The sequence below is a fragment of the Carassius carassius genome, chromosome 37, assembly GCF_963082965.1.
Source record: "Carassius carassius chromosome 37, fCarCar2.1, whole genome shotgun sequence".
NCBI classification, from domain to species: domain Eukaryota; kingdom Metazoa; phylum Chordata; class Actinopteri; order Cypriniformes; family Cyprinidae; genus Carassius; species Carassius carassius.
Window position 1 is genome coordinate 5,888,205 of NC_081791.1, and position 13,477 is coordinate 5,901,681.

The 13,477-nt window shown below is 41.2% G+C and overlaps 1 protein-coding gene across 3 annotated transcripts in view; it reads left to right on the top strand.

The window, feature by feature from the left end:
* The window catches only part of utrn (utrophin), a 194,525-nt gene that overhangs the window by 40,463 nt on the left and 140,585 nt on the right, over positions 1-13,477 (top strand). For 2 of the 3 annotated variants that reach the window (XM_059527222.1, XM_059527223.1), the window contains exons 22-34: positions 1,303-1,443; positions 1,529-1,642; positions 3,599-3,754; positions 5,388-5,558; positions 6,418-6,597; positions 6,707-6,862; positions 7,395-7,544; positions 7,638-7,799; positions 7,972-8,103; positions 9,151-9,324; positions 9,700-9,855; positions 10,105-10,275; positions 10,350-10,529. In XM_059527222.1, the coding sequence (XP_059383205.1) occupies positions 1,303-1,443; positions 1,529-1,642; positions 3,599-3,754; positions 5,388-5,558; positions 6,418-6,597; positions 6,707-6,862; positions 7,395-7,544; positions 7,638-7,799; positions 7,972-8,103; positions 9,151-9,324; positions 9,700-9,855; positions 10,105-10,275; positions 10,350-10,529 (2,043 nt within the window). The remainder of the gene's footprint in view (positions 1-1,302; positions 1,444-1,528; positions 1,643-3,598; positions 3,755-5,387; positions 5,559-6,417; positions 6,598-6,706; positions 6,863-7,394; positions 7,545-7,637; positions 7,800-7,971; positions 8,104-9,150; positions 9,325-9,699; positions 9,856-10,104; positions 10,276-10,349; positions 10,530-13,477) is intronic. The other variant, XM_059527225.1, reaches the window with a different exon arrangement.

Genomic DNA, 13,477 nt, shown 5'->3' on the forward strand with positions numbered 1-13,477 from the left:
GCCAGCGACTAAGTGAGCAAATGCTGGCTGGCATTTGTTTAAATTTCTATAAATATTTATACTCTGCTGTGTTGGTCTCTGGCCTGAGCCTGGTGATGTCCACGTGGCACGTCTGCACAGCTCTCACTGGCCCACACAAACAGAATATGACCCTGCATCCAGCTATGTGATGTCTGTCATACACAAGAGCTGATTACGGGCTGTGAGAAACAGAAACTTGTTTCTGTGTTAGTGGAAGTGGTCTTTGGAGGGGTTGTAGGTGATTGTGGGTTGAGCTGTGTCTCCATCTGTGGGTGTGAATGAAGAACTGCACTCTGCATTACAGTGCTCTGAAGATGATCACATGCATGTGAATGAGTAACAACAAGTGTTTTTCATGGGAAAATGTGTGCAAGCTATTTTGGTAAAAAAAACAGCATATCCAAGCATATTCAAAACCAGCATATCTAAGTCTCAATTTAACAGTAGTTGCCATGTCATTAAAAAATAGAAAAACACTTAACACCTTTTTTTCTTTTTCTTTGTTTTTTCTTCATTATCTGGTATTTTAAAGATACTTGCTAACCTTCGCATGCAGTTATGGTGAACTGTGATGCATCTTTTATTTTATTTACTTTTTTTACTTTTACTTTTATGTTACGTTACTTTATTTCACAAATTTACTCCAGAAATTCTAGAAATATTTTTAGTCCGCAATATTTTAGTGCTGTGTTACCTTAGTATTATACAATATTATAGTGTTTATTAATTTATTATTAGTATTTATTAGTACTGGAAATTTTTATTAGTATTTAGTATTATTTAATAATTGTAATATTAAAATGTATTTTTTTTGCTTTTAGTTTTATTTTTCAGTTCTCATTTTCATAGTTCTATAGTCATTTTGATGTGCTTTTCTATTTAGCTTTTATATATATGTATATAATTTTTTTTTTTTTCATTTTTAGTAATTTTAGTATTTCCACTTAAATTTTTTTTAGTTAGTTCCCAGGGCAACATTTCTAATTTGTCTAGTTAAAAAACATTTTAACAGATACATAAAACAAAATATTAATAACCCCAGTTTTGTGTCTCAAATGTGGTCAAGTATTATGCAAATAATACATTTTCAAGTATTACTTGATTCTATATACTTGGTCTTACTTGAAATCAGATAATTTGTTACCCAGTGATCATAATTTTACAGCATAACTGTAATGGTTTGGCAGGGGATTCATTCTTGGTTTTCTAAGAGATATAGTATTAGTATTTATGATTTAAAGTATGACCTGGGGAACTCCTCTGGGTAATTCTGTGCTCTAGGCTCTTTGTGCTGAGATAGAGCAGCAGCCGCAGAAGGCATCAGGGGCAGCAGAGCAGCACGCCTGGACTGAGTTCTCCACCGCCGCCCAGGATCAGCTCAGCATGCTGCAGTGCATTCTGGGTAGCATGAAGGACACAAAGGTGAGAGCTCTGCCATCAGCCTGATCGAGATACTGGTCTCTGTATGGATGCGGTGTGTTTTGACGGTGGTGTTGATGTGGATCAGGTGAAGAGTGAGGAGGTGGAGCGCTGGCTGGATGCTGTCGAGGAGCTGCTGTCTCGAGACACCGGCGGTTTCAGTCACGCCGACAAACTACAGGAAGAACTCAACCAGTGCAAGGTCAGAGGTCAACACATTCAATAAGTCATTCATGGTGAATAATCCAGCTAGTTCAATAAAAGCCTCAATATACTCACAGTTCAGCCAGAAATTTACATTTGCTGTTAGTTTACTCCCCCGTCAGGCCATCCAAGATATAGGTGACTTGTTTTCTTGAGTAGAACAGATGACTTTTAGTTGAAACCATGGTTTTTGGTGATTTAATCAAATGAAAGTCAATGGCTACCGGCACTTTGAGAGTCAAAACAAAAGCATATACTGGCAGCACAGAATTAATACCTGTGGCTCTTGATGATATATTGAGGTCTTATGAAGCGAAACAATCAGTCTTTGCAAGAAACTGAACATTATTTATAACATTACCTGTAATCCAATGCCTCAGGCAAACAGGGAAATCTGATCCTTTTCTGTGAACGGGTTCTTTTGGACAGTTTGTTTAAATCATCTGGTTCAATTAACTAGTTCATGCAATCATGCAGTATATACGTATATGCAATTATATCATCAAAGCATCTAACAATAATGGGAAACGTGATTTTTACATGTCTAAAGCATATAATGTGAATAAACTAGTCTCCATCAGCTCACCTTTTCACACAAACAATGAGAAACCATAAAATGGTGAATTTGGTTTCGCTTTATGCGTGTTCATATCACAAGCTCATCTTTTGGATGACCTGGAGCTCTGAATGAGTTAATTCATCACAGGATTAGATGCTAGATGTAGACGCTACAATCTGATTTTGTGAACTGGTTCAACTAGTTCACCAAAAAGAATTGGTTCAAAAACGTTATTAATTCACAAACTGAACATCATTCCCGACTGTTTGTCTTAGGCTCAGAATTACAGGTACCGTATTTTTCGGACTATAAGTCGCACCTGAGTATAAGTCGCATCAGTCCAAAAATACTTCATGATGAGGAATAAAACATATATAAGTCGCACTGGACTATAAGTCGCATTTATTCAGAACCAAGAGAAAACATTACCGTCTCCAGCCGGCGAGAGGAAGCTCTATGTCTTCAGTGTAGACTACAGGAGCACTGAGCAGCATAGAGCGCCCTCTCGCGGCTGGAGACGGTAATGTTTTCTCTTGGTTCATTTCTCTTAGTTCATTTCTCTTGGTTCATGTCAAATTAATTTTGATGAATAAGTCGCTCCTGACTATAAGTCGCAGGACCAGCCAAACTATGAAAAAAAGTGTGACTTATAGTCCGGAAAATACGGTAATAATTTTAGGTTAGCTTCTTGCACCGACCGATCATTTCGCTTCATAAGACCTCAATATATTGGCAGGAGACATGAATACTAATTTGTGTTCTCTGATTTTTTGACTTTCAAAGTGAAGGTAGCCATTGATTTGCATTTTATCAAGCACCACAGTTTTTTTTTGTTCTACTGAAGAAAAAGGTCTTAAGTAAATTAACAGCAAATGTTCATTTTTGTGCGAACTATCGTTTTAAGAAAGCCTCTGATCGTAGCAATGTGGATTTGCTTGCATGAGCATGTGATTCAAAACTCCATGTTATACAATAGATTGATTTAAAGCAAGCAACTTTACAGAATTAAACTTAAATAGGCAGTGTCAGTGCAGCTGTCAGTTAAAAATACATTTCATAACCTGCTATAAATCAGCTGTCCGGTGTTATGTTTTTATTTGTGGACATCTGATGAGCTTTAATGAGGTGAAATTGTTAATTGTTCACAGTAGTTTGTTCTTTGATTTCACTTGAAGTATATTGGGTCTTTAATGCTGCTAATTTTACATAGTTTCTAGCTGTTTGCCGCTGGTTTAGTTGGTTTATCAGCAGGTCCAGGGTTGTCCTGGTTAACCACCGTGGTGGACTTGTTGAGCTGGTTTGCTAGACATAGTTTAAACTGGTTGAGAAATCAGCTGAAGATTGTGTGTGAGTTTCTCTGAAGTTGTGAGTGATGTTTGAGATGTGTCTGTGCAGGAGCTGGTGAGTGAGATGGAGAGCGTGGACTCGTCTCTGAAGCAGATGAAGGAGAACGTGGCGGCCGTGCAGCAGAGCTCAGTACATGGTCTGATCAGCTGGGGGCAGACGGAGCTGGACGACAGGCAGAGACGCTGGGACACGCTCAGTAAAGAGGTGCGACAGATAAACACAGAACACTGAATGCAATGGCCTTAAAGAGATAGTTCACTTTCAAATTAAATTTTGGTATGTTTTAGCTTACCTCAAGAGAATCCAAGATGTAGGTGTCTTTGTTTCCGCAGTAGTTTCCATTTTGATATTTTTAGGTCAAACTGTTCTTGTCTGTGACTCATATAATGGAGGTCTATAGTCACCACCTCAAAGAGCATGCACAGAGGAGTCCAAATTAAACAATTACCCATCGTAAGTACACATTGATGACCTACGACACGAAACGAGCAGTTTGTGTAAGAAAACGAACAGTATTTATATCGTTTTTATCTCGTTTTTATCTGCGCGCACTCTGGGTTAGTCTGCGCAAGCGCGGAAAGTGCCAGAAGTTATCTCTCGCGCATAACTGTCACTTATTGTTTACTGTTTACCACACGATACACCACCAATCTGCACTGTCTGAAATATAATGCAGTAATTGTAATTCATTAATTTGTTTATAATGCACCCTATAATCGTTGCGTTTATAATAAAAATACAACACATTACTCACTCTATTGACAGCATGCCATTGGGTCCCTCTGGCATTGGACGTCGCCTCCAGTTTATACGTGGCAAACTAAACACAACGTGCAAAACGCTGCGTCTCAACAGCGGAGAAAACTCAGTCAGGCAGGTGTGTGATGCGATACGGTCAATGTCCTCGTCGTCGTCTTGTAGTTGTGGCATTGCTATGTTCCATTCGTGACAACATATGCTCTCCACTTCTGTTGGCATCTCACAACACTTGCTACTAAAACACCACCCATTTTGAAGAGATCTCTGTCTCTGAGGCTTGAAGACGTGCTGCCTGCAGCGGATGCTTCCTCCATCGCTCTGAGTTCTTGAGCTGTGTAACGTTATTCTGGTTAAAATAAATACGGTTGTGAAAAAAATTCAACGTTGTCTGTTGATATACTGCAATCTTCCATTGCAATTTCCTGTACATCTAAATACGTTTAGATCTTCACAGTAAAAGGTAACACTTCCAAAATCTCTGTGTAAACCATAGACAGTAACTGTAAACAATAAGTGACGTACACGCGCGAGAGATCACTTCTGGCACTTTCCGCGCTTGCGCAGACTAAAGCCAGAGCGCGCCCACGTCACATCAGGAAGCACTCGCGCACTCAGATCAGTTGGACGTGGTTGTGTACAAGAGATAAAAAACGATAAAAATACTGTTTGTTTTCTCACACAAACTGCTCGTTTCGTGTCGTAGGTCATCAATGTGTACTTACGATGGGGAATTGTTTATTTTGACTCCTCTGTGCATGCTCTTTGAGGAGTTGACCATAGACCTCCATTATATGAGTCACAGACAAGAACGGTTTGACCTAAAAATATCAAAATGGAAACTACTGCGGAAACAAAGACACCTACATCTTGGATGTCCTTGAGGTAAGCTAAAACATACCAAAATTGAATTTGAAAGTGAACTATCCCTTTAACATCTCTTAGCTGCACAGCAAGGGAAGAGCTTGTACAAGGTGTTTTTTTCAAGTAGAAACCATTCAGTAAGCCACTTCCCCACCCGGCTTGATTCAGGAGCATGCTCTTCTGGGATAAGTCATGTAAAGGTGGATTTTGTTTGCAGTTGTTGAGGCGCGAGGAGCGTGTGAGTGAGGGTCAGGAGAAAGTGATGAATCTGAAGAAAGACGTGGCGGAGATGCGCGAGTGGATGATTCAAGTGGACGAGGAGTTTCTGATGAGAGACTTTGAGTACAAGAGCCCCGAGGAGCTGGACGAGGCGCTGCAGGAGATGAAGGTAGAAAATTACAGTTCTATAATAACTTTCATTATTAATTATTTTATGCATTATATATTGTATTGCTTTTTAATGTATAGTTATGCTTCTTGTATTTTCCAGTACTGTTTTAGTATTATTTATATACTGTTATAGCATTTATTAATTTAATTAGTGTTCTAATGTTTACGTTTAGCTTTTATTTTCTATAAAAAATTATTTAAATAGTTTCAGTTTTGAAACACTGACACTTTTATCTGTTTTCTTTTGAGTATACATAAACAAGTGATCTGTAAAGCATTGAATATTGTTAGTTAAACATTAATTAGTAAAAATGAATGTAAAGTTGTACTTTTTATGATTAAAAAAATTTGAGCATGTTTTTTTTTATGTGTTATTTTTTTGTTGTGAATGTGTTGTTCATTGTTTTTTTATCCGTATTATTTTTGTGTGTGTGTGTGTGTGTTGTCAAACGATTAATTGCATCCAAAGAAGTTTTTGTTTACAATAACATCTGTGTGTGTACTGTGTATATTTATTATGTAACATAAATACAAACAGAAGCATGTAAATATTTCAAAAAAATGTTATGATTATATATTAAATATATTTATTTATAATATAAATTATATGAATATAATTATAGACATGTAAATACATTTTAAATATAAAAAAATATATACATTTTGTATGTGTATTTACATATCATATGCAAAGAAAACATTTATTTTGTATGCGATTAATCGCAATTAATCATTTGACAGCACTAATGTTTTTCTAAAGCTCTGACAAGGTTTTTCATGATAATGACACTTTATTTATTTACATACTTCCTTCAAGACCTCTGTGTAAAGGCTCTCTCTCTTTCTGTGTGTTTCAGAGGGCTAAAGAGGATGTGTTACAGAAGGAAGTGCGTGTAAAGATCTTGAAGGACAGCATTAATGTGCTGTTTGGTAAGCCGCCCCCTGGTGGTCCAGACCTGAGCCCTGAGCTCAATGAAGTGCTGCAGAACTACCAGAAACTCTGCGATCGCTTCAAGAGCAAGTGCCACACTCTTGAGGTACATACACAGAGGAAACCTTGTGATGTGACTGCCCTGCTCCAGATGTGGGTTGGTTCCTCTTGGGACGTCTAGCTGAGATATCTGATGTGTTTGTACTGATGTTCAGGAGGTGTGGTCCTGCTGGATTGAGCTGCTGCAGTATCTGGATGTGGAGTCTGGCTGGTTGAACACGCTGGAGGAGAAAGTTCAAGCCACTGAGACCGTCCCAGAAAACACAGAGTCTATCAGCGAGGCTCTGGAGGTAACGGCTTCCATGCTAAAGGTGTGGGTTAGCATGTTTCGACAAATATGTGCAGCCAAAATCCAGTCATTTCGATATTAATCCACATCAGTGAGAATTTCAAGTCAGGGTGAAAGATTTCCCAATTCAGATTTCTCATTAGGGTTGGGAATCGAAAATCAATCGCAATTCCAGAATCGAATGCTTGTTGTAAAATTAACATTTTGATTTCAACCTTCCTCAATAATCTAAACTCTCCAATGTTTGGCTTGTGATCTTAAAATTAAAATCATACCCAATCCTATTTCGCAACGTTCAAGATGCTCACACAGATTTGCTGCGCTGATCAATAGAAAGTTGCTTGGTTTGAAAGTGATTGCTACATTATTGACCATAGATTGTTTGCCCACAAAATGACCAGACCTTAAGTTTTACATATACAATGTGACCACATATGTTTTTTTTATTCTGTGTGATTGAGCTTTGAGTAACCGGATCACGTTTTTGACACAGAGTTGGATGTTAAAAGCATGTCCATGGTGTAAATGGGAGTCCTGATGTGTCTCTCTTTCAGTCTCTGGAGTCAGTTCTGCGTCATCCGGATGATAACAGGACTCAGATCCGAGAGCTGGCCCAGACTCTCATAGATGGAGGCATTCTGGATGAACTCATCAGCGAGAAACTGGAGAGCTTCAACTCACGCTACGAAGAACTGACTCAGCTGGTGTGTTTGTCTTGAACAGATCAAATGATTCACCAGAACTGATTCAGATTCACATCAGATGTGCAGTGTTACATTCATGTGTGTGTGTTGTAGGCTGCTGCACGTCAGATGTCTCTGGAGCAGAAGTTGGGGAGTCTAAGAGAGAACGAGGAGGTGTTACACACACTACAGACGTCCCTGACGCAGCTGGACCAGACGCTCACCTCGTACCTCACCGACCGCGTCGACGCCTTCCAGCTGCCAAAGGAAGCCCAGGTACGAGCTCCTCGTTCACAACAGATGCCACAAACCACACTCTTCTGACATGTAGATATTCAGAGATACTCGAGATTTCCAATAACCACTGACTGATCATTATATTACTTGTATAATATTATATTCCTCTTTTACTCTTGTGCCTTTAACATTAAAAATGCTCTGAATGCAGGCCATTCAGGCTGAGATCGCGGCCCATGAGGCAACACTGGAGGATCTGAGGAGGAAGAATGTAGGTAACATGCCTCCGACTGTCCCAGAGGGCAAACCAGTGCGAGGAGGAACCCTCCTGGACCAGTTACAGGTGAGACACAATACTGCCCCCGCAGGACCGGAGTGGAAGTGCAAACACTGTTCATACTTCACCCTGGTTTAGTTAATTACTAAAAATAAAAGTGTACAGGAAATGCAACTAAAAAAATAAAAAGGAACACACATTTAACTCATTTGAGCTAGTATTAGCCAGCTTTTGATTTACAGTTGCTGCTATGATAAAGATACACTCATGTGTATGTTTAAAATTCTACATGTCACATTTAATGTCCAACAACAAATATTTTAACAGAATGTATATTTAATTCAGAATTATTGCGCTATAATTCGGTTGTGCTCCGTCTGTTTAGTGTGCAGCAGCGCTCATGCACTTGCCCACTACTGACAGCAAAATGGATATATTTGCATGACTTTCTAACATTTAAAGATGAAAAATATAACTGTGATGTGTCAGTTATACACTGAGGAAAGCACAATGTCTCAAATGCATTAAACAGCACAGATATTGGCTGTTTGCCATGTTGGATCGACTTGATCCTTTTGATCGATTTGATAAGAATAAGTGTGCACATCAAATTATCTTGAGTCAATAAACCTGGATCAAATTAGTGAGTTTAAGTGAGTGTCTTTTTATTTTATTAGGTTTTTATAATTTTTAGTTTTAGGGTTTATTTATAGAGTTTTTGCTGTTATTCAGTAATGTTCAAGTAATGTGTGATATTGTCATTTAGTGTGCAATGCCCTGGGGCCAGTTGCATTAAGCGCTTAGACTAGTCTTTAAAAGTCATCTTTTTATTTTTTTATTATTTTTTTTATTTAAGATTGGTCGTGACATTTTAAAGTCAGTTATCAAATGGGAGGATGAACTAATTTGAATCCAAAAAGTAAGTTCTCTAGTTCTAGTTCTCAAGACACAGTCTTAACATAGTGGCTATGTTTATGCAACTGGTCCCAGTTTTTCCTCTGTAACCATTAACCGAACAGTCCAGAAAATGATTCCTAGTGTTTTTAAATCTGTTCATATTTTAATAGTAGTGTATTCCAGCCATGAAGTTTATCTTGTGTATCTCTGTTTTAGCGGAAACTCCGGGAGATTAGTACCAAATTCCTGCTGTTCCAGAAACCAGCCAACTTTGAGCAGCGGATGCTGGACTGCAAGAGGATTCTGGAAAACGCTAAAGCCAAACTTCACATTCTGGACCTGAAAGACACCCAACCAGAGGAGATCCAGACCCACCTAAACGGATGCATGGTGAGAAACACACAGGCATTATTATATTTATTATTGAAGTACGTATAAGTATTTTGAATTGGCTTTTTATTTTTATAGTTACAGTTTTCATTTTCGTATAAGTTTTAACAATTTCGTTAGGTTCTTTTTGTCTTTTTTTTTCTATATAGCTTTATTTGTATTTCAGTCATTTTTTTTCCGTAATTTTAGTACTTTATTTCAGATAGTTGACAGGGCAACATTTTATTTTATTTTATCTTATTTTATTTTCACCTGTATTCCAGCTACCGAAAAAATTGTTTAATAGTTTGTTTTACAGTAACCGGACCACCTCATCATGGACTCTCACTCACACTGCTTGTGCTTTATGTGTGCGTGTTGTTTTTACAAATGCAGAAACTGTATAAGATCTTGAGCGAGGTGAAACTGGAGGTGGAGACGGTGATTAAAACAGGAAGACAGATCGTACAGAAACAGCAGACGGAAAATCCTAAAGGAATGGATGAACAACTCACTGCCCTCAAATTACTCTACAATGAACTGGGAGCTCAGGTCTGTGTGCATTTAATAAATACATGGTTATAACCGCAATAAAAGCAACATGTGCATGTTTTTGTTTTGTTTTTTTACATTTTGCTTTTGTGACTTTTAGATTTGAAAAGTAAAAGGTTACGTTCAGCCTCCACAGCCTCTGTTTTTCTACTTTTCACCACCCAATCAGTTTCCAGTGGATAAAATCCACTCAGAAATACATGACATTACAAAAGTAAAATGAGTTTGTGTGCTATTTTGTGTGGTTAGGTGACAGAGGGGAAGCAGGATTTGGAGAAGGCCTTGTCTCTGTCTCAACGACTGCAGAAGGACAGCGCCGCCCTGCAGGCCTGGATGAGGCACACTGAGACGCTGCTGAAAGAGAAGCTCAGCACAGGAGACATGCCTGCCGACATAGAGACGGAGATCACATGGGCCAACGTGAGTGTGTCTGACAGCCGCTCAATCATGCAGGCTTTACACTGAGTGTGTGTTACATGAGTGTTTGTCTGTAGGGCATGTTGAAGGAGTCTGAGCGCAAGAAGAGCGAACTGTCTGTGGTGATGGAGAAGAGCGCCGCCCTGCAGGCCTTAGTGGAGGGCAGCGAGGCTCTGCTGGAGGATCAGCTGTTTGTGCTCAATGAAGACTGGGAGCGTGTGCACACAATGATCGAGGACTGGCTCAGTGCTGTTCTGGTGAGTGACTGCTTCAACTAACATCACGCAGTTAACTCATTTAGTTTCACTTCATCCCAACAACTGCTTCATTCAGTTCTGTCTGATTTGTGAAGACTGATTAGAAGGATAGGAGCACATGACATACACACACACACATACACTTATAGATAACTCAATATTCTGAAGATTTAGTTTTTATATCAGCTAATTAAAAATACTATAAACTAACCTGCACCCTAACCTATTTATTTGTATTATATTTTATATTGAAATTATATTTTATTTGTTTTTTTTTTTACAATTAACATGTATTTGTAGATTATTTTTCCACATGCTTCTACGGTATACGAAAAACAATGATAAGCATATCATAAGTTTTAAAGGCTTTTATTGGCAAAAAAAAAAAAAAGTTCTGTAGCAGACACCTCAGGAGGAGACGGTCCTGTTCTGTAGCTGACTCCTCAGGAGGAGATGGTCCTGTTCCGTCGCTGACTCCTCAGGAGGAGACGGTCCTGTTCCGTCGCTGACTCCTCAGGAGGAGACGGTCCTGTTCTGTAGCTGACTCCTCAGGAGGAGACGGTCCTGTTCCGTCGCTGACTCCTCAGGAGGAGACGGTCCTGTTCCGTCGCTGACTCCTCAGGAGGAGACGGTCCTGTTCCGTCGCTGACTCCTCAGGAGGAGACGGTCCTGTTCTGTAGCTGACTCCTCAGGAGGAGACGGTCCTGTTCCGTCGCTGACTCCTCAGGAGGAGACGGTCCTGTTCTGTAGCTGACTCCTCAGGAGGAGATGGTCCTGTTCCGTCGCTGACTCCTCAGGAGGAGACGGTCCTGTTCCGTCGCTGACTCCTCAGGAGGAGACGGTCCTGTTCTGTAGCTGACTCCTCAGGAGGAGACGGTCCTGTTCTGTAGCTGACTCCTCAGGAGGAGACGGTCCTGTTCTGTAGCTGACTCCTCAGGAGGAGACGGTCCTGTTCTGTAGCTGACTCCTCAGGAGGAGACGGTCCTGTTCCGTCGCTGACTCCTCAGGAGGAGACGGTCCTGTTCCGTCGCTGACTCCTCAGGAGGAGACGGTCCTGTTCTGTAGCTGACTCCTCAGGAGGAGACGGTCCTGTTCTGTAGCTGACTCCTCAGGAGGAGACAGTCCTGTTCTGTAGATGACTCCTCAGGAGGAGACGGTCCTGTTCTGTAGCTGACTCCTCAGGAGGAGACGGTCCTGTTTTGTAGCTGACTCCTCAGGAGGAGACGGTCCTGTTTTGTAGCTGACTCCTCAGGAGGAGACGGTCCTGTTCTGTAGCTGACTCCTCAGGAGGAGACGGTCCTGTTCTGTAGCTGACTCCTCAGGAGGAGACGGTCCTGTTCTGTAGCTGACTCCTCAGGAGGAGACGGTCCTGTTCTGTAGCTGAGTCAGGAGGAGACGGTTCTGTTCTGTAGCTGACTCAGGAGGAGACGGTCCTGTTCTGTAGATGATTCCTTTAGGAGGAGATGGTTCCGCAGTTGACTCCTCAGCAGGAGATGGTCCTTTTCCGCAGTTGACTCCTCAGGAGGAGACGGTCCTGTTTTGTAGCTGAATCCTCAGGAGGAGACGGTCCTGTTTTGTAGCTGACTCCTCAGGAGGAGACGGTCCTGTTCTGTAGCTGACTCCTCAGGAGGAGACGGTCCTGTTCCGTCGCTGACTCCTCAGGAGGAGACGGTCCTGTTCTGTAGCTGACTCCTCAGGAGGAGACGGTCCTGTTCTGTAGCTGACTCCTCAGGAGGAGACGGTCCTGTTCCGTCGCTGACTCCTCAGGAGGAGACGGTCCTGTTCTGTAGCTGACTCCTCAGGAGGAGACGGTCCTGTTCCGTCGCTGACTCCTCAGGAGGAGACGGTCCTGTTCCGTCGCTGACTCCTCAGGAGGAGACGGTCCTGTTCTGTAGCTGACTCCTCAGGAGGAGACGGTCCTGTTCTGTAGCTGACTCCTCAGGAGGAGATGGTCCTGTTTTGTAGCTGACTCCTCAGGAGGAGACGGTCCTGTTCTGTAGCTGACTCCTCAGGAAGAGACGGTCCTGTTCTGTAGCTGACTCCTCAGGAGGAGACGGTCCTGTTCTGTAGCTGACTCCTCAGGAGGAGACGGTCCTGTTCTGTAGCTGACTCCTCAGGAGGAGACGGTCCTGTTCTGTAGCTGACTCAGGAGGAGACGGTCCTGTTCTGTAGCTGACTCCTCAGGAAGAGACGGTCCTGTTCTGTAGCTGACTCCTCAGGAGGAGACGGTCCTGTTCTGTTGCTGACTCCTCAGGAGGAGACGGTCCTGGCGTTTACTGGACACTCTTGAACGTCCTGAAGACTTCTTCACTGTATTCAAACCAATTTCCTTGAAGTTCTTGATGATCCAGTAAATATTTTTTTTCAGGGGCAATATTCATTGTAACAATTTCATTGCATGTGAGGCCATTTTGATGCAAAGCGATGATGGCTCCAAGAGTTTCTTTGGAGATAACCATTGCTAACAAGAACACAAGTATTGGAAGCGTTTTTTTCCTTCTTTTATAGCAATAAGTCTGCTCTTACAATCTTAGTCTGATAGTGATTTCACCTGACTAGTACTACATTTTTTACATTACATTTATTCATTTAGCTGACGCTTTTATCCAAAGCAACTTACAATTGCTATATATGTCAGAGGTCGCACGCCTCTTGAGCAACTAGGGGTTAAGTGTCTTGCTCAGGGACACATTGGTGTCTCACAGTGGATTCGAACCCGGGTCTCTCACGCCAATGGCATGTGTCTTATCCACTGCGCCAACACCACCCACACTCATTCACACTTTCAAAGGTGCTGCTGATTGAATTAGTCAATTAATGTTAGCTGGTCATTTTGTGTCGGAATCAAAAAACAGTGAATCTTTTTGTGAAGAGTTAATTTTTTGGCCAGCGAGAACTGTAAGAAATGATTAAAAATGCATCTGATCACTACCCAATAATCTAGAAAT